At 42.6% G+C, this 23651-nt stretch overlaps 1 protein-coding gene across 1 annotated transcript; it reads left to right on the top strand.

Annotated features, from left to right (window-relative positions):
• LOC138595015 (ovochymase-2) lies at positions 1 to 23608 on the top strand. The gene is made up of 25 exons (XM_069666334.1): positions 1 to 151; positions 3568 to 3698; positions 5236 to 5329; positions 6825 to 6965; positions 7204 to 7301; positions 8938 to 9064; positions 9424 to 9631; positions 11212 to 11432; positions 12786 to 12926; positions 13416 to 13661; positions 13748 to 13933; positions 15514 to 15623; positions 15870 to 15970; positions 16981 to 17258; positions 17505 to 17668; positions 17806 to 17989; positions 18094 to 18312; positions 18893 to 19036; positions 19140 to 19364; positions 19462 to 19644; positions 20219 to 20339; positions 20433 to 20507; positions 21668 to 21957; positions 22763 to 22923; positions 23411 to 23608. The coding sequence occupies exons 1-25, from the start codon at positions 1 to 3 to the stop codon at positions 23606 to 23608; spliced, it is 4197 nt and encodes a 1398-aa protein (XP_069522435.1).
• The last annotated feature ends 43 nt before the right edge of the window (positions 23609 to 23651 follow it).

The following is a 23651-nucleotide window of genomic DNA, read 5'->3' as shown; positions in this document are numbered from 1 at the left end:
ATGGACATGGAGAAGGGTCGACGTCGATCCAAGGGTCTGAGCACCCTGGAAAAGTGTCTGATATTTCTTTTTGTGGCCATGACGGGCGCCTGCATCGGCCTGGTGGTCGTGTACTTCACTGAAAAAGCTGAGTCTTCTCCTCACACCGAAGGTGAGTGTTGATAGACAGAAAATGCATTATATTCTAATTCAATACCAACATGCATCTGAGGTACAATACTTGAGGTTTGTTTGCAAAGTCCAGCTCAGATGTTACAATTACAACAAGATGTTACAATACAGATACGATTACAAAAACACATTGGCCATCACAGTATTATTTTCAAGGGCAATTAAATGACAATATTGTATGTATAAATATTTCCCAAAAAGGACCAAATTAATTATTCATCTAATTATTTTGCAAGTTTCAGTGCTTCACTGATGGCCCTGTAACTAGACACAGATCAGTAGCTGTGGGGAAATACAACAAGACAAGGCAATGACAGAGAAAATGTGGATGGAAAATATAAAGTGAGAGCTTCCTGAGGCGACTGCATCAGTGACAGAACAACACTGAGAAGCATGTTGTCACACCGGACCTGCAGTCTCTTTTGATAGATGGTAAATTTCGCTGTCAGTGGTTTTTCCTCTGTCCGTTACATTAGCTGCAGAAAGTGATTTATCACAACTTGACTGGGTGGCTATTGATGATTTGCATTTTACATTTGGAGGTTTAAATTTTAACAGCATAGGAAATTATACAAAAGGAACAAAATTAAAATCTTCTCCATGTTTATATTGTACTGCCTTTTTTTTTTTTTTTATCTGTGAAGTTTTACCTCTAAAAATTCACCTTTAAGTAACTAAAAACTAACAGGAAAATGAACCTGCAAGTGATTTAAACATCAAAATGCACAGAATTGCAAAAATCAACCCCCTAAAAAAAAGTTGTCAACAGATAGCTCATGAGCTGTGTCTTAATTCAGGGGCAGCAATTTTAAAGACGCGGTCTACAAAGCATGAGTCATTCGTAGCCTGTGCGGCTGAGCTGAAATGAGACGGTCTGCGGATGCAAGAAAACTCTGCAAGGAGAGCAAAAGCAGGCGGAAGGTAATGCGCCGTAATGCCATCCTGGCTCCCATCAGTGTCATCTGACGACGATTTAGCTTCTTATTAATCTCAATGAACAGACATCTGCATGTAAGTTCAGCTAACAATCCGTTCTAGATCTAAAAACTAACTAATATAACTTGAGATGAATTCCCTTGAGGCTGTGTTACGTAAGACTTCAGCGTTCAGATTGCCTGACTTTCTCAAATGCATCAGATCGATCCGACCTCCGTTCAACAACCAAGCATTTTAAAAGTTTTCTTCTCCTCTTGGGGACAGACTTGACAAAGCTTGAATTTTTACTTCTTACAAATCTGCATCATGATGTTGAAATTTCAGCCGAGGTAAGACCCGTTAATAACAAGTAAATCACAAGAAAACAGTTTCTCTTTCTGTGACAATGCAGCATGCGGAAAAGGAAGCCTTGTCGGGAAGTCGAAGTCATTTATCGCTTACCGCGATCCCTGGAATATCCTACTTCGCCACAATCAGGTCAAAAGCATTTTAGTTTTGGACTAAAAACCTGCGACTAGTAACATCACATCAAGCTCAGCTGTATTTTGTGTTTAATGTTGGTTAACAAATGCTAGCATGCTAAAAAGCTAAATTAAGATAGCGCACATGTTAGCATTGTCACTGTGATCATGTTAGCATGCTGACAGCACCACCAGAACGGCTGTAGAGTCTCAGTCTTGCAAGATTTAAGGGATGTTGTTTCATTTGAAATCTTCCATGTCTTCAGAAAATGTGAGAACAGGCCAGAAATCAGCAGGATAATTAGTTGTAAGTTTAGATTCCATTTTGCTAGGTTGCTTTTCTCTTTCAAGTTAATTGAAATGCAGAGCACAAAAAAGGGGACACCTGACCCCTGAGTGTCATTTTACAGTGATAATGTGTGTGTCGTCACTACGTGAGTAGTGTTTACAATAAAAATGGTACACAAGTAGTACCTCCTCCAGCCTTTCTCCTTCATCTCTTTCCAATTTCCTTTTTCATTTAAGGAACCTATAATTTATTTCGGCCTTAAGCAGGAAAACAGGAGACGTAATTCTGTTACCTCGTTTTCTGTGGAAATTGAAGTGGGTGAATTGTTTGGGCTTGCATCAGAGGAGTGAAGTGGTTAAAGCTCTATCAGCTGAACCAATTTGCTTTTAGCATCACATGTCATCAGAGGGTTCTTTACCCCTGTCTTTATGACGAGTGTGTACCAGATTGGACATGCAACAAGGAGTGATGATTTGCACACTGTTGCCACCAACTGTATTATTTAATCATGCACCATTTCAGTGTTTGATCTTCATCACTGGAACAAATGAAAAAAGCAGTCCGTCTTCATGAAGCACATTAAAAGGATCATTGCAAAATGAGTTGGCTTGTTCTACATAACAGAAAACATTATGATAATGTTGACAGTGATGTTCTGCCTAATGATAAAATGTCATCCAGTTTTTTGTTGTTAAACACAGCTGCGTTTCAGGCTCAGAAGCACAAGCTGCTGCAGCCACAAGGGAAGAGAGCCTGCTGCTGCTGTGGATGATGACATACTGTATAATCAATGCTGTTGCCAGGGCTCCTCAATTGATTTAAAATTTCACTGCAAATACCACAATGTGTTTTTAATCATTTGAATTGAGTAGTGCAAACGCTCCCTTTTAATGAACAGTGTTGCTGTTTGCACGATAATAAAAAACAAAGCATCACAATAATGTTTGCAGCCATGCTAGCAACATGTCTCTATGCCGGCAATGTCGGTTCATTGCAGTCAAAATCTGAACTTGCATGGTCCCCAGAGGATAAAAATATATCATCTACCATACTGCTAACACCTGTGGCTTTTTCATTATAATGACTCAACAACTCTGAATTACTTCAAGTTTAAATTCTGACACATAAATCCCTTTCCAAAATGAATTGGTGATCCCTTTACTTACTTTTCCTCTTAAGCCATCATAAGGTCAACATTTACGTTTGTCTGATAGTTTAGTTTATCAGAAACCTGTAAAACTAACAACATTCCCATTCTAGTGCTAATTAAAACAGCCTGCTAAACATCAGCAAGTTAGCATTTACATTGTTAGCCCTTTTAGCATGCTGATGTTAGCATTTAGCTCAAGGTTTACAGTCGTCCTGTTTTAAGAAAGTATGTATATTTTACATTCAAATAAAACTATTAACAAACAGAAGAAGTATCTCCATGTGAGCTGGTTGTACTGAGTAAGCAGTGATCATAGAGTTGCACATTCTCCTAGCACAATATACTTAAGAAATGGTAATGGAAGAGACTTTAACAGCTTTTTTAGTAAGTCCATGTTGGGATACTGAAGCGCCGATGTTCCTTCTTCGGTATGAATTAAATAGTGCATGTCAGTGGATACATTTACTATTAATATACAAGTGCTGTCCATTTACCACGTAGCTATAATTTGAGTACATAATACAGTACAAGTACATAACACAACTGTCACACATTTCCAGGGCCGGACTCGGGGTGCGATGGTCCTCAGGAGCTGTCTGGAGAGTCCGGCACCTTCACCAGTTCTCACTATCCCAGCAGCTACGACAACGGCAAGAGCTGCACCTGGGACATCACCGTGGACCCTGATAAGGTCAGCATCACTGCTCTTTCGAACCTCAGTCAATGTACTCTAAATTAAAGTTCCCTATAAACTAAATAAGAAGACATACAAACAGCATCACAACATCAACATTTTAAACATCTGTTTACAGGTCTTAGGGACTGAATGAAAAATTGTAAATGTGATGCATCCGATGGTTTAGAAGACTGAAAGCCTTAAAATAAATGTTAGCTCACTCCTTATCTCTGCTGGATCCTAGTAACTTGAGGTTAGATCGCTGCTATTAGCATAACACATTTGAATGTCCAAGGGAACTTTGGGTGATTGTGTTGCATTGTGGGTATTGTAGGCGCCCGGTTTTGCCAAGGAAGAATATAGCTATGTCCCAATCCAGGGGGCATCCTTCGAGGGAGGCAGTCTATGGAGGATGCGCTACTCGTAAATCCAACTGAAATGAGACGGTCTGGTCTTTGGAGGATTTCCTGCTGTTCCCGCCCTTACCCTTGCGTCTCATAACGCCGCTCCTGTCGCCTAGCAACAGGTAGCTAAAGTTAAACATGTGTAACTCTAGCTATTCGATTGCGAACCAAAAACGTTTACATTTCAAAGTGAGTCCGCCATCTCATTTGAATTGGCCCACAATGAATCTCAGGATACGTTAGGCTGCGGAGGATGCACCTGATGGATCCTTAGTGGCCCGGGAAAAGAAGGACACATTTGTCGGCTGCATCTGAAGGAGCCTTCGAAATGGGACAGCGTTCGACGCGCCACTGTTACGCAATTGGCCTACAAATACGGCCTTCGAAGGCCGCAGGCCATGGATTGGGACACAGCTTATGTGGACTAAAAAAGACATGTCTGGTTCTGAAGCCTCCATTTTGATAATTTTTTGGACAATCATGAGTCAGACAATCATTTTTAACATCATACAATGCAATCAAGAAATGAAGCAGAGTACGACAGTAAGATCAGACTGGAAAATAAAGGTTACAGTTCCACAGTTTGTGTCTTTGACTTAGTTTTTGTAAGTTGAGCAATAGTTTCATCAGAAGAGTTTTATTATTTAAGTATAAGACACTTCATCTCTTCATTTTTTTGCAGGACAGTGCTGATCAAAGCAATTCACTTCACACAATTCAGTCTAATTTGTAGAGTTTGTCGTGTAACGGTTGGGGAAACTGTCTAATGTGAGGCCAAGCAGTGGGGGACAGCTGGGACGAGTGCAGTGGCAGCTTCTTGGACAGATGGCTGCCTTGTCTACTTCATTCTCTCCCAGCTCTCCCCCCTTCACACACAGGAGAAAACTAAATCCTTGATGCTTCTTCCTCTGTTAGCATGGCTGCCCTCCCGCCTGTCTGATGCAGTGGTTGATCTCTGCTCCTCTGCCACTACCTTCCTTTTGCTATCTTTAAACACACATACAGAAGCACACACTTTGACTCACACACAGGCAAGGTGGCACATGTCGCACGCTCTCTCTCTCTCACCTCCAAGCAGCTCTTCGCCCTTATCAGCTTCTCACATTAAAAAAAGAAAGATGAAACACCTCTGTATGTTTCTGTTGCAGATGATCCATCTGTGGTTTGAGGAGTTTGCTTTGGAGGAAACCCAGCTCTGCACCGGAGACTTCATCACGTTGCGAGACTCTCTGGGAATCATTGGTAAAAAAAAAAAAATCTCACATTAGTCCCAACCTCAGAGGGAAAATTCTTTTTAAAAGACATGCTGATTAAGATTTTTTTTGGCTGGTTAGGTGTATAGACAAACGAATATGAGGCTATCAGTTAGATCGAATACACCAGCTCTTTGAGTTTGCAGGGGCAGCTTTGATGTCCTGCCCAAATCAGTCCATCCATCCATGACAGACTCAGCTAGTGAGCCAGACAGCTCTGTTGGTCCACTGCACACTGCTCTACTTACAGTAACACACACTCGCCCACTATTTCACCAGCCAGACTTTATAGTTTAAAGCAGGATTCTTGGTTCACAGACATTTTTCATTATAAATCTTTTGTTCTCTTTTAGATATTTACAGACAAATTAATCTCTGGGCAGGCCAGACTGAGCCGACATAAAGATAAACGGGGCACTTTGTACAATTAGATTAAACTCTGAATTATTGATTGTTCAATCTTTCCTTGTGGTAAAATAAATTACAATAAACAACTTTAATATAATATCTATGCAAGCCCTTAGCGGACATGCATACATACATTTTATTTACACCTTTTTCCCGTGGTGATAACGAGAAAAAGATCTTGACTTATTTATCACATTATTACTAGAGATAACGACGCAGCACCATCGTAAAGTCACATAATCATAACTCGTATCCCCATAGTTCTAAAAGCACAAAACAAACATAGAAACAGGCTTAACTTACCTCATTAGTGTTGGCAATGTCAGCACGGCAAGTCCTGGTCTGTAATATCACAGTGGCCAGCCTGCTGTTTTGTTTTCTACATCGCTGGTAAATGATCCCGTTATCATGAGAAAACAAGCTTTGTTATCTCGAGATATAGGGCCAAATTAATCCGTTATAATGGGAAAACCAGCTTTGTTATCCTGAGATAACAGTATAATAATTCGAGATCTCCAGAAAACATCTGAAATTAACATGCTATCATGGGAAAACCAGCTTTGATATCCCGAGATAACAGGAAAATATGTCGAGATTTGGAGGAAATTACCCGAAATAACTCGTTATCACGGGAAAACAAAGTAGATAAAATGTATCGATGCATGTCCGCTAAGGGCTTCCGTAAATATCAGTGTAAGCAGTTATTTGTCGCAAATGTTCAAATAGCATACGAGGGCACTCAGCACTGAAAGGACTGTCAGCAGCATGCGTTGTCTGATACAGTCATAAAGCATTTTGTGGTCACTGTGGTCATTTTATATTATAATAATGTTGCATTCCTTATTGCTTTTATATTGAGTTACAGTTTTGCATGAGCTTGTGGTGATTTTGCATCTTTTTGCAGTTGTTTCATCACAACTCTCTGTAGTCTTGTTTTTGTGCACCTGGGATCATTTTGCATCACATTTTGTGTTTCTTTCTGATCTTAACATGAGATTCCGGTTCGATAATTAACCTCTCTTATCTGTGCAGAAATTTACTCAAATCCTTTTATATATTTTTTCTGGTGTGTGCAGGTAAATACTGTGGCTACACCAAACCAATGCCGGTGGTGTCACTAACAAACCGCCTGACGGTGTACTTTGACACCAATGACAGAAAAACAGACCAAGGATTCAAGGCTCATTACAAAGCTGTGGCTCCAACACTCACACCAGGTAAGAAGATGAGTGGAAATCCATTTCAGCGAGAAAATTGCCTTGACTCCGGCGTAATGTTGGATACGTGCCTTATAGTATATGACTGACCTGGAAAGCAAATGTTGGAGTAATAGGTGCAGGTTGAAGAGAGGGGCAGGAGAAGAGGGAAATGAATATGGCATGGGGGTGGAGTGGTGTATTGTGGGTATCCTTGAGGTGTATGTGGAGCTGAAGTGCCCTTGATCCCTGCTCACAGAAATAGCCGGAGCCGGTGGCTTTCTCCAAGGTGACCGAGGGGATCTGATGACCCCCAGCTTCCCTGAGCAGAACTACCTGAACGGAGCGCTGTACCAGGTACGGCCACACACAAGAACAAGGAGACACAATGTTACAGCTACAGGGTAACATTTTCCTACACACCTGATGAAGCACTGCTGATCTTTTTCTAATGTAGTGCATCATACTGTTCTCTACAACAGACTTATTGAACCCTAAACTAAAATTTAACTATAGAATTCATGTTTGCATGAAAACAAATCCCATGGTTACATCCTTTATATGTGAAGGCAGTGGACCATTGACACACAGAGAATTTCACACGGTAGTCTGTAGTTTCCCTTTAGTTTTCCTGAGTGTTTGAGCACTGTTCTCCTCATTGTTTAGGATTTAAACTAGCAACATTGTCAGACACAACAGGCATGCTTTAAGCTGTTTTATTACTAAGGATATTCTGTCATCTCAAGTTTCAGCTTTGACTGTTGCAGCTTTCATTAAAAAAATGCTCTGATAAAACCACAGTACGCTACCTGACCAGCACCAAGGAGCAGAGAGATAAAGCTAGCAACTAGCTGGTGAACACTGTCCGTTTAGCATCTAAAGAGCCTGATATCTCCCTCAGGAGATGGTTTAACCAGAAAGCAAGGAAAAGAATGAATGATGGGAATAATAATGATATTCGATTATCAGTAATAAAGACCAAAACATGTCTCAAAACAATAATGCCACTCTGTAACTGCTAGTCAACCGTCATCGTAATTTTTGCAAACTCACTACTGACTACTAACGTTAACATTACTACGACTAATTACTACATTTCAAGCTAGCTAAGTTTCAACAAGTTGCCACTAAACGATGGCAGAGACGGGTTTTGTTTTCGTGACGGAGGGGGCGGTTGGAAATTTGCATAGTGGGCGGGGCCTGTGCAGGAATTTTTAATGAGGGAGAAGGAGGAGATGCCTTGGGAGGATTTTTACAAGGTAATTAAATGTATTTTGTAGAAAAAACATATCAGACACAATTTATTATTTCAAGCAGAGCATTTTATTGGTCTTACAACATGACTGGAGCTGCTCTTTAAAGCTGATGTCACTAATTATGTAAATGTGTGGTTAATAAATCTGATACTGATCACACAGGAGGATCCGTTTAGAAACACGAAAGTTACATACGTTTTTTTTATTCCTGGAGGATTGAATCGATGATCGTGCAAATTAACTGCGTCTTAATACCAGGAAGATGTCCTGAATAAACCATATTGCAGTTGGTGTTACAACCTACAGACCTACAGAAGGATGATATTCTGAACAAGATTAGAACCTCTAAGTGAATCCATTAGCTCTGGATTTCAACACAGTCACGTAGACAGCACTTATGGGCTGGATCTATGATGAATGCATCTAATTAAATCAAAGTCAAATTTGATGTCAGGGTTTGCATGCCGGGCTTGGACAGGGAGTCAAATGGTTTTATTTGGCTGTCATCATGATTTCATCTCGCTGTGTATTTGCCTGACAGTTCGCCACCTGTCCAAACAAGAGCAGAATCAGTGATAAAATATTACTAATTTAAATGTGTCAAAATGCAGCACATGTTGCAGATAGAGGTTTGCTACATCACTGGACAGATCTAAATATTCATCTGTTATACATTAACCTGGGTATGAATGATTTGTTTGTGTGTGTGTTTGTATTTTATTTATTTGTTGGATCAGTGGAGGATCACAGTGCCTGAAGGCGAGAGGGTTCGTCTGACGTTTACTTCCTTTGACCTGGTCCCTGAGGTCTGTGGAGACTTTGTTCAGGTCTACGATGGCGACAAGGCCGGGTCTTCTTCGATAGGTACGCAAGACATCATACACGTGTCCAGCATGCAGTAAGGAAACAACAGAAGAATTCAGCACAGAAGCTGGATGTGCAATTATAAAGCAAAGGGATGTGTTAGAGCTTCAGGAAGGAGAGTGGGCTTTGTTCAACATTTGTAATGTCAAGTATTAGGGCTCATGAATAATTGATGAGCTCAATTAAAAGTTTGAGAAGTTGTACAATGAACAGTGATCCTGGGGTCTATTTTAAACTCAGTAATTTCATCTGTATTGAGTTCATTGTTAAAGCAGAACTGAGCCCATCCTCAACTCTATAAACTGAAATGTTTGGTCCGTTGCTGATGACTCTTTAACACTTACTTTGATCCATCACAGGTAAATTCTGTGGAGGGACGATGCCAAAGCCAGTGGAGTCCACCACCCGCACGATGGTGGTCCGCTTCAAATCGGACAACACTCTGACTTCTAAAGGATTCAAAGCTACTTACACCAAGTCCAGCCTTCCACCTGTTGTTCCGACCACCACAACAAAACCCACCACCACTAAAAAACCCACCCCCGCAACCACACCCAGACCCACCACACCCAAACCCACCACACCAACCACTCCACTGGCCACAACTGCTGGTAAGCATCCTCTGAAACTCTACTTTCACATTCCCTCCAAACACTTAGAAATAAACAAGTGTGCTGGGATTCAGTTTTAAATCTGCCAAGGATATGATTCGATGCAGTTTGTTGGTTTGTAAGCAGGATTTTGGAACAAAACTACCGGCCAGATTTTCATGAAATTTGGCGGAAGGGTGCAGGATAAGCAGATACGCATTTGTCTCACAAACAAGCAATAAATAACAGATCAGATTCACGAAGAAGCAATAATATTGACAGAATTGTAGCACCAGTGTGTATGGCAAAATGAACGGTGTAATGCCACCAAACATAGAAGAAAACAGCCTCCAGCTTCCAAAGAAGCCATGGTCCACAACAACGCTACGATTATCAGTCATCTCTTGAATGTTACTGAGGCACAATTCACTGTATCATAATCTATGTGATCACATGTAGTTTTTTGTCCAAGGAGAGTTGATACACCGTACATAGCTGTTATGCCTCCCTGTACAGTTTTTCCCCGCACAAACACAACACTAATAAGCAACGAGAAAAGGATGAATGCGAGCAGCCGTGTGCGTAGGAGTGGGGTGATTCCCCCTGAGGTTGTTTTATTCATCACTGTATTAAAGCGATCGGCAAACAGACAGGTTCTCTCCAATGGCCAATTAAGGTACTACATAATGAACCATGTTGTATGTTGAGGGTGCAATATGTTGTATTTTACTGCCTTTAACGTGTAACTGCACCCACAGGTCTGACCATAACTCCAACCACTGCACAGTTTTGAAAAATGCTCAAAGTGGGTAAGGGGCTAAGAGGGGGGTGGGTATGCCCGGCAGCTCAGTGGCATCCCCTCCCCTGGCCGGAGGAAAATGGCGAACGACACACGGGTCACAAGCCACACGTGCCACAGAGGGCTCTTTTGAGGTGGACGTCTCCCCTCCAGAGTCCCCTGAAGAGCCCTTTAGTGTGGTGGAGGACCGTGGTGGTCCCGAGCCCTATCAATTCGAGCCGTTTGCTCTGGCCCCACTAATGCCTGAACCCGTGCTTTTGGGGCCGAGGCAATGCACGGGCAAGAGAGAATGGGGGCAGTCTCTGAGTGGTAGCGTAACGTTAGCTAGAGGGCTAATGTACAGTGTGTTAGCAAAAACAGTGTAAGCTCTAGTGAATGATGTGTCTAGATCAGGATGTATTTGAAAATGAGCGCGGTTTCACAGACTCCCTCTCAAAGACGGGGGCCGGGGGGGTGTACTGCCCACCTCTGATTGACAGGCGTTAACATCCTGTGTTTTTTTAATACATTTCATTACATAGCTTTGTCCCTAACGGTCGACTCTACGTCACCACCGTGCAGATTTTTATACATTTGGTAAGAATTGTTAGTATTAACTCCAGAGTTGATTCGTTTCATCACAGTACAGCAAAATAATTTAGAATACAGCTCAAAAAACATGTTTAAGTGTGCAGCTACTCTTTAAAGACAATAAACATAATGAAATATGAAAATTATGAATGATTGTTCACCACCATTTCTTCCCCTTACTGTTACTTGACAGGAAGTAGTGATACAGTAATTCTTGACGGCCGTAAAGGTGTGTTCCAGTCTTTGGGTTTCCCAAACCCATATCCTGCTCATCTGAATAGCTCCTGGAAGATCTCAGTGGCCAAAGGGTTCCTGGTTGAACTGCAGATCACTGACCTGGCCGTCACAGGAGAGACCGGACAGTGCAAGGAGGACAAACTGATCGTCTCAGATGATTACAGCACACTAGGTGAGACATAAATGAATCCTTTATTCTGATCACATTTTCATCTTTGGTTTCAAAATGAAACCGTGACATTCTGAATATTTTTGTGCCCTTTGATCCCAAACTGCATCTGATATAAATTTGGAAAATATTCACATTTTCTGTTTCTGTGAAGCCTGAAAAGCAGCCAAGACAAACACAGCAAACAAGCAACCCAGCCAGCAATGAATATCCATCTGCTTACTGTCTCACCTGTCGCTGAATATGTGGACTCTGACTTTGTTTGTTGCTAGACTATCAGCGCTAGTAGAGTATATTGATAGCTCGATATCTTCCCCCTGCTGTAAAACAGTTGATTAGGATCTTCTTTGCAAAGGGGCCTGCACACTATAAATTACCTCGCTTATTATTCACTTCAGTGGCTGCAGTGAGGCTGATACAGCTTTATCTACTGCTGAGTTCTCAAGGACTAAAGCGCTGAGGTACAAGCACATGCTCTCTGCGAAACACACACAGAGAGGTGATGAGAGTGTGTTAGTGGTGCGTCCTGTTGTTCCAGGGGGAATGTGTTTGTAGAGAGAAATGAAAAAAAACAGACTACAGCAGGGAGCAGCTCGGTTCTGAAATCCCAGGAAGTCTGAAAAGTCATCAGCTTCAAAGATCCATTTGAGACAGGAAAGAGGAGATTATTCTTTTGAGATACAAAAACTTTAAGTCATAAGCAACACAACGCATTGTTACTCCTATTTATACACCCAGGGTTGGGCCTTTACAGCCACACTACCATCGACCATTTTGCCATAATTGCAATGTAAGGCAACAGTGAAAACAAGTGATGAAGGAAGCAAATTATTTCAGTTTACTGGTCTTGATGATACGGTCTGCAATAAAATGCCCATGGTTCTTTGTGTCTGCTGTATGTTAAGGTTTGCTCTGCTACTGTGTATCACTGCTGTGCTTCTGTGCTGGTCTCTCTGCACCCTTGGTCTGCACACTATGTGACCTAAATGCTTTTTTTTTGACATTCTGCATGAGTCACACCTCGAGCCCTACTGATGCTAAAATTTTTCCTCCATCGCCCCAAAAATATCTGCTCTTTACCCTGTACTTTTTGCAAACATTTCCACCTTGTGTTCATCGACTCGGTGAGGAACAGAGTTAATGTTCCACATGATTTGTTGTTCAGCTGCTGATAAAGTGTCACTCGCAGACAGTAAAGTCACCTTCATCTGTTCGTGTTGTCAGCATCCCCGTCCATCAACCACTAACCACACCCGACACTCTCACCCAAACGCGCTCAAATAATTTAACACTTTTATCCTGTTAAGCTGCAAGCCTCCCTCTTTCACCTCTTTCCTTCCTCTCTAACATCCCCAGGCACGCACTGTGGCTACCTCCTCCCCCCCGTGATGGTCAGCGCCAGCCACACATTATCTGTCACCTTCCAGTCGGACAGTCGCCTCACAGACCGAGGATTCTCTGCCAAGTGGCAGGCGGTGTATCCTGAGGATATCACAGGTACCAAGGACACTAACACACTCGCTGCATGAGTGAGCGCACAAGACACACGCACAAGACACAGGAACACTCAACCCTGAAACGCACGTAGCCGAAGCAGCTCAACACCTCATTTAGATGGACCATAAAACATCTCGCTCCTCTGTCATATATTTAAACGTATTGCTTAAGTGGTGTGAACTCTGTCGAAGCACAGGTCAGAGTACAGTGTGAAGCATAAAAGTGAGATAAAGCTCCTCTATCTTTTTTTTATCACCATTATCAGGCAGGAAAATTAGGCCTAAGGTGCAGCTGAGGAAATGTACTTCAGATTGTCCTTTGATTAACTAACAGATAATACTGTAAAATGAACATTTGTTTAAATTACGATGATACAACATCTACTCAAGACCCTCCATGTTCACAGTGGGCTACTAAAGCCTGTGTACATTTATCTTATCGCAATGTAATGTGTCACAGTGTCTCAATCCCTCTCTCTTCCTGTTCCAGAGATCCAGGGCTGTGGCTTTTCTTCCAAAGAGGAAACAGGCGTTATTAAGTCTCTGAACTGGCCCATGAACTACAAGGCTAACGCTGAGTGCATGTGGAACATCGCCGTGCCTCCGGGGAAAAACATCACACTGAAGTTCACCCACTTTGATCTGGAAGCAAAAGATCTCCTGACGTCCAAATGCTTCGATAACGTAGCGGTGTATGACATCGACAATGTGACTAATGAGCAGATTCAAAAGCATGGTGAGTTGTGTTTTTTTAACCCTAATTACTAAATCTGTGTATCGACACTGTTTGCATTACTGTTTCTACACTATTATATTATTCAGGTCCGTTTTGTGGGACTAGGCTGCCTCCTACCATCCAGACAAAAGGCAGCAGGCTGGTGATTCGTTTCCACACAGACTTGCTCACCGAGGCCAAAGGCTTCAGGGCCTACTGGACAACAGACACCAGTGTGCCTGCTCCCACAGAGCCGCCCACTCAGCCAAACCCCTGGGACGACATTGCCATAGGTGAAGTTATACACCATTTCTTTGCTAACATTTGCATAAGAAAACAATGTTAAAAGTTCATATAAGGTTGCACTCATACACTAACAATGGATCAATTGGAGGTGTACTACAAATTGCTGTGGGTTGTTGTGAGGGTGGCGACTGCAATGGCAATCATGACGGTGCATGTCCGTGATGAAGCGTTAGCAACAATCAAGCTAAATGTCCTCGCTTAAAACAGCGTGGGAAAACAGCACTGCGGCATATTGTGATAGGAGACATTGTAGCGGCTTGGAACCGAAGCAGTTTAATGCAGAGATGTGACGTCACGACTTAACAACTGGATAGCACCATCGTCTGGGTAAAATACCATAACACAATAACCTACCTCTCTCTGCATTTTATACTGGTATATTGGTTGCACCAGTATGTAGGATGCAGCCCACTTTTAAGATGAAAAAAAATGTATTAAAAGTGCGTTTTATACAATGAAGTTTATGGGGTTTTTTCTTACACATTTGCAACAAAAACTAAATTGCAATAATATAAACAAGATGTGTTTACAGCTTGTTTTTTGCCCCTAAGTGGTCAGAAAATCAGTTAATGCAGCTTAAACACAAAGCACTAAACAATGTCAACAATTTTAACAATTTATTAAAAACACTTGCTAATGCTAATTTCAGCATCTTAAATTTTATTTTTTGTAAGCAAACCCCTGTAAACTTTGGAGTTTGGGCATGTTCAGACAACCGGCTGCACCGAGGCCTGCCCTAATCTTTGTCTGATTCATGCCTCCTTCCATCCTCACCCCTTCTTAACACCCCCTTTCCCACCTCTCTGCGCCTGGATGTGCTGTAAAACAAGGTGATATGTTGTTTAAGCGGTCGTGCGAAGAACATTACGTGAATTGGCCTAGTGCTACTCTTTTCTTCCTAGCCGGCTGTCACCCGATCCTCATTCTTCACTGGGCGATGAGCCCCAGGTGGCCCAGGCTCCTGCCAAGCCAATTGCTGAAATAGAGTTTTATAGATGGACCCTGCTGCCTCTGGGTTATTTTCCACCAGGGCTGTGACTAGAGGTTCCCTGTGTGTTGAACGAGGGAAGGAGGGGTGATATACTGGGGGGAAAATGTGGGATCAGAGGGACTGGCGCGATTTAATGTCGATTCCTAGGACGATCAAAAGAAATGTATATCTTTCACAAATGTGACGTCAAGGAGTCTGGCCTGGATGGTGATTTTTACCTCTCCAGTTGTAGACCCATTGTTTTTTTGCAGCAGGAGCATGGTATTATTCGTGCATGAAGATACACTGAATGCAGCAGACAGGGGGATTAGTAAAAGCCAAAAACACAGGGGTAGTCCACATCGTCCACAGCCAGCAGTGTCCACATTGTGTGATTGGAAAATTATTTAAAACATCCGAATGAGAGCTCCAGAGCCGGTGATTTAAAGCCACTAGACACAGGCTTATCTGTTCGCTGCAGATATGTTTTGTATATCCAGGCTTTGTTTACACACAAACAAATCAAATACTAAATTCATACATGCACAGACAGGCAAAAACAAGATAGATTACAACTGTGTTCTCCTCTTTTTCCAGACTGGCCCGGGACATGTGGGAAACCAGCCATTCCTCCTGCCGTTATGTCACGCATTGTGAACGGGGAGCCAGCCAAGCCACACTCCTGGCCCTGGCAGGTGTCCATGCAGGTGAGAGACCCAGCTAATAAATAAAGAGCATACACAGAAGGATACAAAACACAACACAGGATGTCAGTGATTTCAAAAGTGTGCAGCAGTTTTTTCACAATGTCCATCCTCCTCTGCCCTTTGTGTATCTCCTATTTATTGATAGACTGACCGCATGGATATTCACTTTTAATAAACAGTGAGTACCTTCTCTAATTATCAGTGTGCAAATATCTTAAAAGACTCTGTCTTGTTGGTTTGCTTCAGGTCTGGCCTGACAGCCAACCAGAACCTACATTTTTCCACACATGTGGCGGCACTCTCATTCATAAGAACTGGGTTCTTACAGCAGCCCACTGCTTCATAAGGTAAATGCTCTCCTTCATTATCACACACAATACAATGTATGTAAAATAGAAATGTTTAAAGGGGGCCGTATCTTTTGAATGGATATTCACATATTTAGCATGGGTTTCACATTTTGGGGTGTTTATTGTTCACAGTGAAAAAGTGAAAACTGCAGAGTTTTTCCAGAATTACATTTTTAAAAAGGTCAGAACAGCTGCAGGTTTCTACTTGGAACCTTGCGTTCGCTGAAATCGACCAATCGTCATTCACCGCCATTCACCTGAATTTACCATTCCGATACCTCCTGGCGATTCTGGCTCGTACATATAAGGCCGAATAACGGATCCTAGAGCAGCCATGTTTTCTACAACTTTGGACCGACGGTGCAGTGTGGCCGCTCCCCAACGTGGGGGAGGGGCTACACGGTCACTCAAAATACTGTCAGCCAATCGTGGCTAAGGTCTGACCTTTGAATGGCAAAACGGCTTGTTCGTTTCAGGAGGAAGGAGAGGCTCCGAAAAAGCATAACATTAAAATATGTATAGAATTGTAAAAATGAAACAAACTTTATGAACGTGATTCAAAAGTTTAAGTTAAAGCTGCCCTTAAAGGGTAATGCATGTCGTTCAGGTTGCCACTTTTTCCCACAGTTTTCTCAAAACTTCCTGGAAGCCCTCTTGCATAATCTCAGGGTAGTTATTGGTGTGTGTGTGCTTTTACCTCGGGCTTGTTACAGTGCATGAGCAATGCATTGTTAGAGATGCCTCAACGCCTTGGCTAATGGTCTGCAGTGCCCTGAACAGAGAGATGCTGGTGCTCTGTGGAGCCTGAGGAGTGCTATATAGTGTGTTCCTGCTGTGAGCCAGGATTTATACACATGGTTATGAGCTGCAGAATTCCCACAGTGCAAGGATATTTTGCTCAAATATCCTGTCAGATTATATGAAGCAGTGACGGTGACACGTATCCCTGTGTTTGCTGTTAACTGCGAGGTTTTACTATTGTATCATCTGCTATTCTTCCTACCCAGATATGCTGACGAGCTGCAGCGTTGGCGTATGTGCCTGGGCAAACACAACCTGACCTACACAGAGCCGAGTGAACACTGCTTCGGTGTGACTGGTATCTATCGCCACGAGGGCTTTAAGTATCCCACAGTGCCCACAGTGGAGTTTGACATCGCCCTTGTCAGGCTGGACGGGGAGGTGACACCCAGTGATGAGATCTCGTACGCCTGCCTTCCCTCGGACGAGGAAGTCCTACCTGGGGGGAAGAAATGCTACGCCACCGGCTGGGGGGATGAGACCGGTACAGGACATTCAGTATACAGTTTTTACACATTAATTACAATCTAGGTCCACCTTTTAAACTCATTCACTTATATTATATTAATACATAATCTTGGAGAGACCCTTCATGGGTTAAAAATTGAGTGTTGTGTAGTTTGCTTGCCCTCTGCTGGACTCTTTGTGCAAACACCACCTGTGTTAATGCTCTTCAGTGTATTGAACTTAAGTTTTTTATAGAAATCTTAAATATGTTGTTTGATTTCAGGTGATTCAATGAATGCTAAAGTCGCAGAGGCCCTGAACCAGGTCGCTTTGCCTGTTGTGCCGTTTGACACCTGCAAGAGGATGGATTACTGGTGGTTCCAGGTCAAGACCTCCATGATCTGCTGTGGTTACACCCTGCCTGATGAGCTCAAGTCTGTCTGTCAGGTAAAAACAAAAAGACTACAGAGTTAATACTTCAGTGGTTTCACATCAGTCTGAGGATTTATCAAGTGTAACTTTAGACAGATGGTATTAAACATGCTGCTGATGCTGTTTCTGATGTTGATTTGTGACTTTCACAGGGAGACTCAGGCGGCCCTCTGGTGTGCCAGGACGGTCCCGGTAGTCCTTGGGAAGTTCACGGTATAACCAGCTTTGGCCCCATTGGATGCATTATGAATAAGAAGCCCTCCGTGTTTACCCGCTCCTCTGCCTACCTCCCCTGGATCCAAAATGTCATCCGCAGGGACATCTACAATGAGCACAGTAGGAATCCAGCTGGTCTTTATTGACCTGCTTTACTAAAAAACTAAATATGGTACAAAGGCAGGATTTATGGCTGGTTTTCACCCTCTGTTGTCCCTGTGTAGCATCTGGCTGTGGAGGGCCAAAGGACCTGACCGGCACAGAAGGCACGGTGTCCTCGATGGGTTACCCGGGCAGCTACAGCAACAAAGCCAGCTGTCAGTGGAACATCCAGGTGCCCGACGGCAAACTGGTCCACCTCCGTTTCCACAATTTCTCCCTGGAGGAGAGCCAGATGTGCCTGAATGACAAAGTCGTCCTCACAGACAGAGTAGGAAGTCTAGGTATGTGAATATCTGCCTCCTGTTTCTCTAAAGCAAGACGTTAATTGCCGAGTCATTCATTGAAGTGATTACTGTGCTTTATGATGCACTACATCTCTTGCTCTGGTCAAATGACAAAAGCAAAATTGATTCTGAATTCTAATAATCACTCAAGTCTATTTATGCAAAATAAGTGCTCATTATAAAAAATGTAATACATATATAACAGTTTTTATGTACAATAAACATGCGTCCCACACAGTCAAAAATGTTACACAAGACTGAGGGTGTAAAGCCTTGCTAGAGGCTGTTTAAGGCTCTCCTTAGGCACAGCAGTGCTTTGAGCTAAATGCTCACATCAGCATGCTAATATCTCACTATAGCTGCATTCATACTGCAGCTAAAAGTGCACACCTACAAAGAAGCATTTTGGTGTAAGGTCTGCAATGAATCTGCATGTGTATATGTTGTGAACGTATAATCACAAAAATAGGAAAGAAGTCATAAAGATACACTTTTAACAACCAACACAAACAAGCTCTTTAAATAGTTTTCCCTGAAAGAATCAGCTAACAGTTTCTCATGATCATTTCTCTTTCAGGCCAACACTGCACCCATGTTCCTCCTAAAGACCTGGTGAGCGATGGAAACAGACTTCACATCGGCTTTTCCTCCAACGACAAGGTGGTGGACACGGGCTTCACTGCCAGCTGGAGGGCAGTAGACCCTAAAGAGGGTGAGACAGGAGAAAATGTACCTGACAAGATTCTAAATGAAAAGCCTCCATGCAAAACGAATCTAACCCATTTTTTCCACCTTTTCTGTGTCTTTCACATCATCCACACTCACAGCTCCGTGTGGAGGAAGCTTCAGCGCTAATCAGGGCGAGATTGTCTCTCCTAACTGGCCCAAAGACTACCAATCCCAGTCTGTGTGCACGTGGCGTATCACCATCCCATCAGCAATAGTTGTCCATGTAGCCTTCACTCACTTTGAGGTACAAGCTGTGAACGTGATGGGAAACTGTGTGGACTATGTGGAGATCTTCAGTGGACAAAGCATGACATCACTGGGTTGGTTTTTTCACTAGAAATTCCAATGTCCATTTTGTGTTCTGTGTTTTTAGGGGGGTATTTCATCCAAAACTCTCATTTCCTTTTGTTTCTGAAGGTCGATTCTGCGGCTTTGCCCCTCCACCTGCCATCACTGTCCCTGGTAACACCATTGTCATTCGCTTCCTGAGTAATGGAGACAATCAACAGGCAGGTTTTCGTGGTTATTGGACCACTGATGCTAGTGTTGTCCCAACTTTACCTCCTCCACCTCCAAACCCATGGGACAAAATTGTTATTGGTGAGTGGAAGCTTAATTTAAAGGGGGGGTGTTATGCTAATTTCAAGCTTCATATTTCACTTTGTGATACCTGTGGAGTAGCTTAGCATCATTTACAGTTAAAAAAACTCTTCTCATACTGGTGCTCTGTTAAGGCCCTCATACAGCCTCTGCCTGAAACGATTCAGTCAGAATCTTTAAGAAACCCCGCCCCTACAAGCCTGCTTTCTTCTGATTGGCCAGCTCCCCGAAGCCTGCTGAGGCTGCACTACGTAGAAAAAACTGTGTGAAACCTGGCGTTCACAGCAGCCTGCAGGCTGAGTTGAGAAGCCTGGGGATTACTCCAACATACTTTTACCTACAGATTTGAAACTTCACCCACGTTTAGTCTGGACATCCAACATTGTAACATTATATATATGTCTTCAGATGTGAAACAGCATAATACCCCCTCTTTAACTTACATAGGTCCTGTGCTGTGATCTTATTTGGAGGTTCCCAGTTTCTTTCCTTGATGGAAAGCACTGGATCTTGCTGGATAATCTTAATTACAGTCATTATACTAATAGATCATTTTATATTTCCCTCTTTCCAGACTGGCCAGTAGACTGTGGAAAACCAGAAGTGACACCCAAGACAATCACCACCAGGGTGGTCAACGGGGAAGAGGCGATTCCCCACTCCTGGCCCTGGCAGGTCTCCATGCAGGTAAAGTCAAACCTGCGTCTCTGTGTGCCACATTAACAGAGCCGTAGAAAAGCTTTTATTTTCAACACTTCTCTTCCCCAGGCTTCACCATTTTCTCCCATACCTTACATGCACGGTTGTGGAGGTTCTTTGATTCACGAGGAATGGATCCTCACAGCTGCTCACTGTTTCATGCTGTAAGATATACAACTACGCTATAATTCATGCTATTTTAAAAGCTAATATCTATTTAAATCTGCTATAGCCGATGTTTTTATTGTAACACTGTATCAAATGACAATGTGAAAGGGTTCGCAAGTAATGCAGAAAATTATAACCTGATTCTGCAGCTCCCTTTGACAGAACCGTGATTTATAGTGAGTGTCAGCTCATTGTTTAGCAGCCCGCATGAGACTTCACTGTTTTGGTTCACTCCGACAGCTCTCAATGCTTCATTTTTAGCAGATAGAAAGCTCTAAAAAGCCTCTGTACACGACCTACTCATTACCAAACAGCAGACAGGCACATTTACACACTAGCCGGTGAACATAACGAAGCATTTAGAAGCTAAAGGACGGAGGGGGGATTTCATAAAAGGATTGTGCAAATGAGACAAAGGGGAACCGTCTAACTCCCTAAACTGTGCTGCAGAGCAAAGACCGTCTCGGTGCTCTGTTGCTGTTTTGCACGTATTTAAATCAGCCACACCTTTGGATGACCTAAAAATTAAACTGTCTATAATTACAGTCTCTTATTAATATTTTTTATATAATAAGGGGTTGAATTGATGTTCTCCCGGGGGCCCTCAAGAGCACACTTTTTTCACATTTATGGAGACGAGTCTGGGGATGAGAGTGTTATATAATCTTGATGACCGTCTGGAGCTCATCTGCCTGGTCTGGTCTTCACAGTAAATTGGAAACCAAGCAGTCCCCACTCCTCCCTGCACATCATACATATGTGGATAGAACTGAATGCTGTTAGCTTATAATTAGCATTGTATCTTTTGTGAATTCAAGGTGCTAGCAGCGACTGTGATGAGAATCCCCTCCTATGTTTCGTTCTCTCAGGGGTTGGTGGAGACCAAAACAGAGCTAAATGAGAGTGAATATCGGATTAACATTTGCTAGGTTGCCAGAAACATGACTCCTAATGAATGTTATTGTTGCCCTGTAACTGTAGGATGTTTATATCCACTGCCCGCACATGGCAAAAAGCAGGTGTTAAAGGCTTGAAAGCAGCTCTAAGAAACACTTAATTTTCTTCATTTGTATTTATACCAGCTTCCACAGTAGTCATAGAGGTCAAATTAAAATGAGTTTCTAATTTTCACCTTCAAATTTCCTTTTTTCCCCAGCCCACTGAATAAACCCTCCTACTGGCGTATGTGTTTGGGTAAGCACCACATGAACTCCTCCATGGACGTTCCTTCTGCAGAGGAATGCTATATGGTGGATGGTGTCATCCGCCACGAGGGGTTCGTCTACGAGCAGGATAACACTGACATCACCAACGACGTAGCCCTGGTGCATTTGACCGAGCCTGTCAATATGACGAGGGAGATCAGCCCCATCTGTCTGCCCAAACCTGGTGCTGTGATGCCTGCTGGGACACCCTGCTTCGTCACCGGCTGGGGAGACGAGAAAGGTAGAAGTGATCGTACATTTCCATTTCCTGTAAAAGAACTGTCGATGTAAGGCTACAGGCAGGCTACAGGAACTGCAATTCGCTCAGTGTGGGAAGCTCAAATACTAGAAAATGTTGTACTTCTATATTACAGGATTTAAGTCGTATAAATATAGGTAATCTTACAATTGTTAACATTTCACCGCTTCTCGATTAACAAGCAACTTAAAAGACAATTGATAGTTAACATGCAGAGGGACATAATCGGCTCATAATTCAAAGTAAAACAACATATTTCATAACTAATAAGCTACCTTTAGACAACAGCTAAAATTAGCATTCAACCAATTCCTAGCTAACATTTTGCAAACATTTCGTTAGCTAGAAAGAGCTAACAAAATGTCAATTCCTAGCTAACATTTTGCAAACATTTTGTAGCTAGAAAGAGCTAACAAAATGTCAATTCCTAGCTAACATTTTGTATGTATGTAAATGTAATAATGAATGCTAACATTAGTTGTTAATGCTACTAGCTAATAGGTTATCAAATATGTTGTAACTACACTCCAGATTTTTACTGTTCAGTTGTCTCTTGAAATGCTGATAAATCAAGAAGCTGTAGAACGATAATGATTCGTCAGATGCCCTAAATTTATACAGCCTACAACCTGGAACACAGCAGCATGACATTGAGCTTCCCACCCTGAGTGTGACACCAGACGAAGATATTTCCTGTGTGAATTTGGTCAATTGGGGTTAATGTGTGCATCTTTATGTCTACCCTCACTACAGCAACATAAACTTTTGCATTTCACCTCTCTCCCAGGTAACCTGTTCCCAAAAGTGTCAGAGAAGCTAAACCAGGCAGCCCTCCCTATTGTTGACTTCCAGACCTGCAGTAAACCTGCGTACTGGTGGGAGACCCTCAGGCCCTCCATGATCTGTGCTGGCTACGAGTCCCCAGATGAGCTCAAATCAGCCTGCCAGGTAAGAGAGAGACAAATTCAGAAAAAATGACAACTGTTGCACACAGGGACTTTTTATGATGCTATTTGGTTGATGAAAACCTCTTTGAGTGTAATCGCCCCTCATGCAGGGCTGTCTTTTATGTAACACCCTGTAAACTGGTTTGTTTGTGATCAGTCAGCCTTGATTGTAAATGGCTGCCCGCTTTCAGCCATAATTGGACAAAAGAACATTATTTGTTTCCCATAATGAGCAAGCACGCAAGCACGGGCATGGGAAGATTAGAAATAAACACTTCAGAACAAACTGAAGGCCTTTAAAACTTCCACACAGCTTCAGAAAACACAACACTGACATGTACCTCACACGCATTTTCAATAAAGAGTGACCTTCACACATTCCAGGGCCCGGAGATGATGTACAGCGACTGTCAAAATCAAGTGTTCACTAATGCATCTTCTTCCCCGTATAATAAGTCTTGTAATGCCCTTCTTTTGCTCTCCTGTAGGGTGACTCGGGTGGTCCTTTCGCCTGCGCGGCAGCAGGAGCAAACACGACCTGGGAGGTGCACGGTATCGTCAGCTTTGGACCTCAGGGCTGCATCAAAGACAAGAAACCCTCAGTATTCACCCGCGTCTCTGCGTTCAATGACTGGATCACTGACAACATCAAGAAGTTTATTTATGAGAGCGGCAAAACCAACTAATGCTTATATTCTGAAATAAAGATTTAGCGTTTATTGCTAATTT

The sequence above is a fragment of the Semicossyphus pulcher genome, unplaced genomic scaffold (assembly GCF_022749685.1).
Source record: "Semicossyphus pulcher isolate SPU_LCO1_2020_fin unplaced genomic scaffold, fSemPul1.0.p SCAF_17, whole genome shotgun sequence".
In the NCBI taxonomy this organism is placed as follows: domain Eukaryota; kingdom Metazoa; phylum Chordata; class Actinopteri; order Labriformes; family Labridae; genus Semicossyphus; species Semicossyphus pulcher.
The sequence above is the reverse complement of the archived record's forward strand: the minus strand, read 5'-3'. Positions and strand labels throughout refer to the sequence as shown.

Coding starts and splice junctions, on each gene's coding strand:
- LOC138595015 (XM_069666334.1), top strand. CDS start 1: ATGGACATGGAGAAGGGTCGACGTCGATCCAAGGGTCTGAGCACCCTG. Junction 11,433..12,785: donor AGATGATTACAGCACACTAG/GTGAGACATAAA, acceptor TAACATCCCCAG/GCACGCACTGTGGCTACCTC. Junction 15,624..15,869: donor CCTGGCAGGTGTCCATGCAG/GTGAGAGACCCA, acceptor GGTTTGCTTCAG/GTCTGGCCTGACAGCCAACC.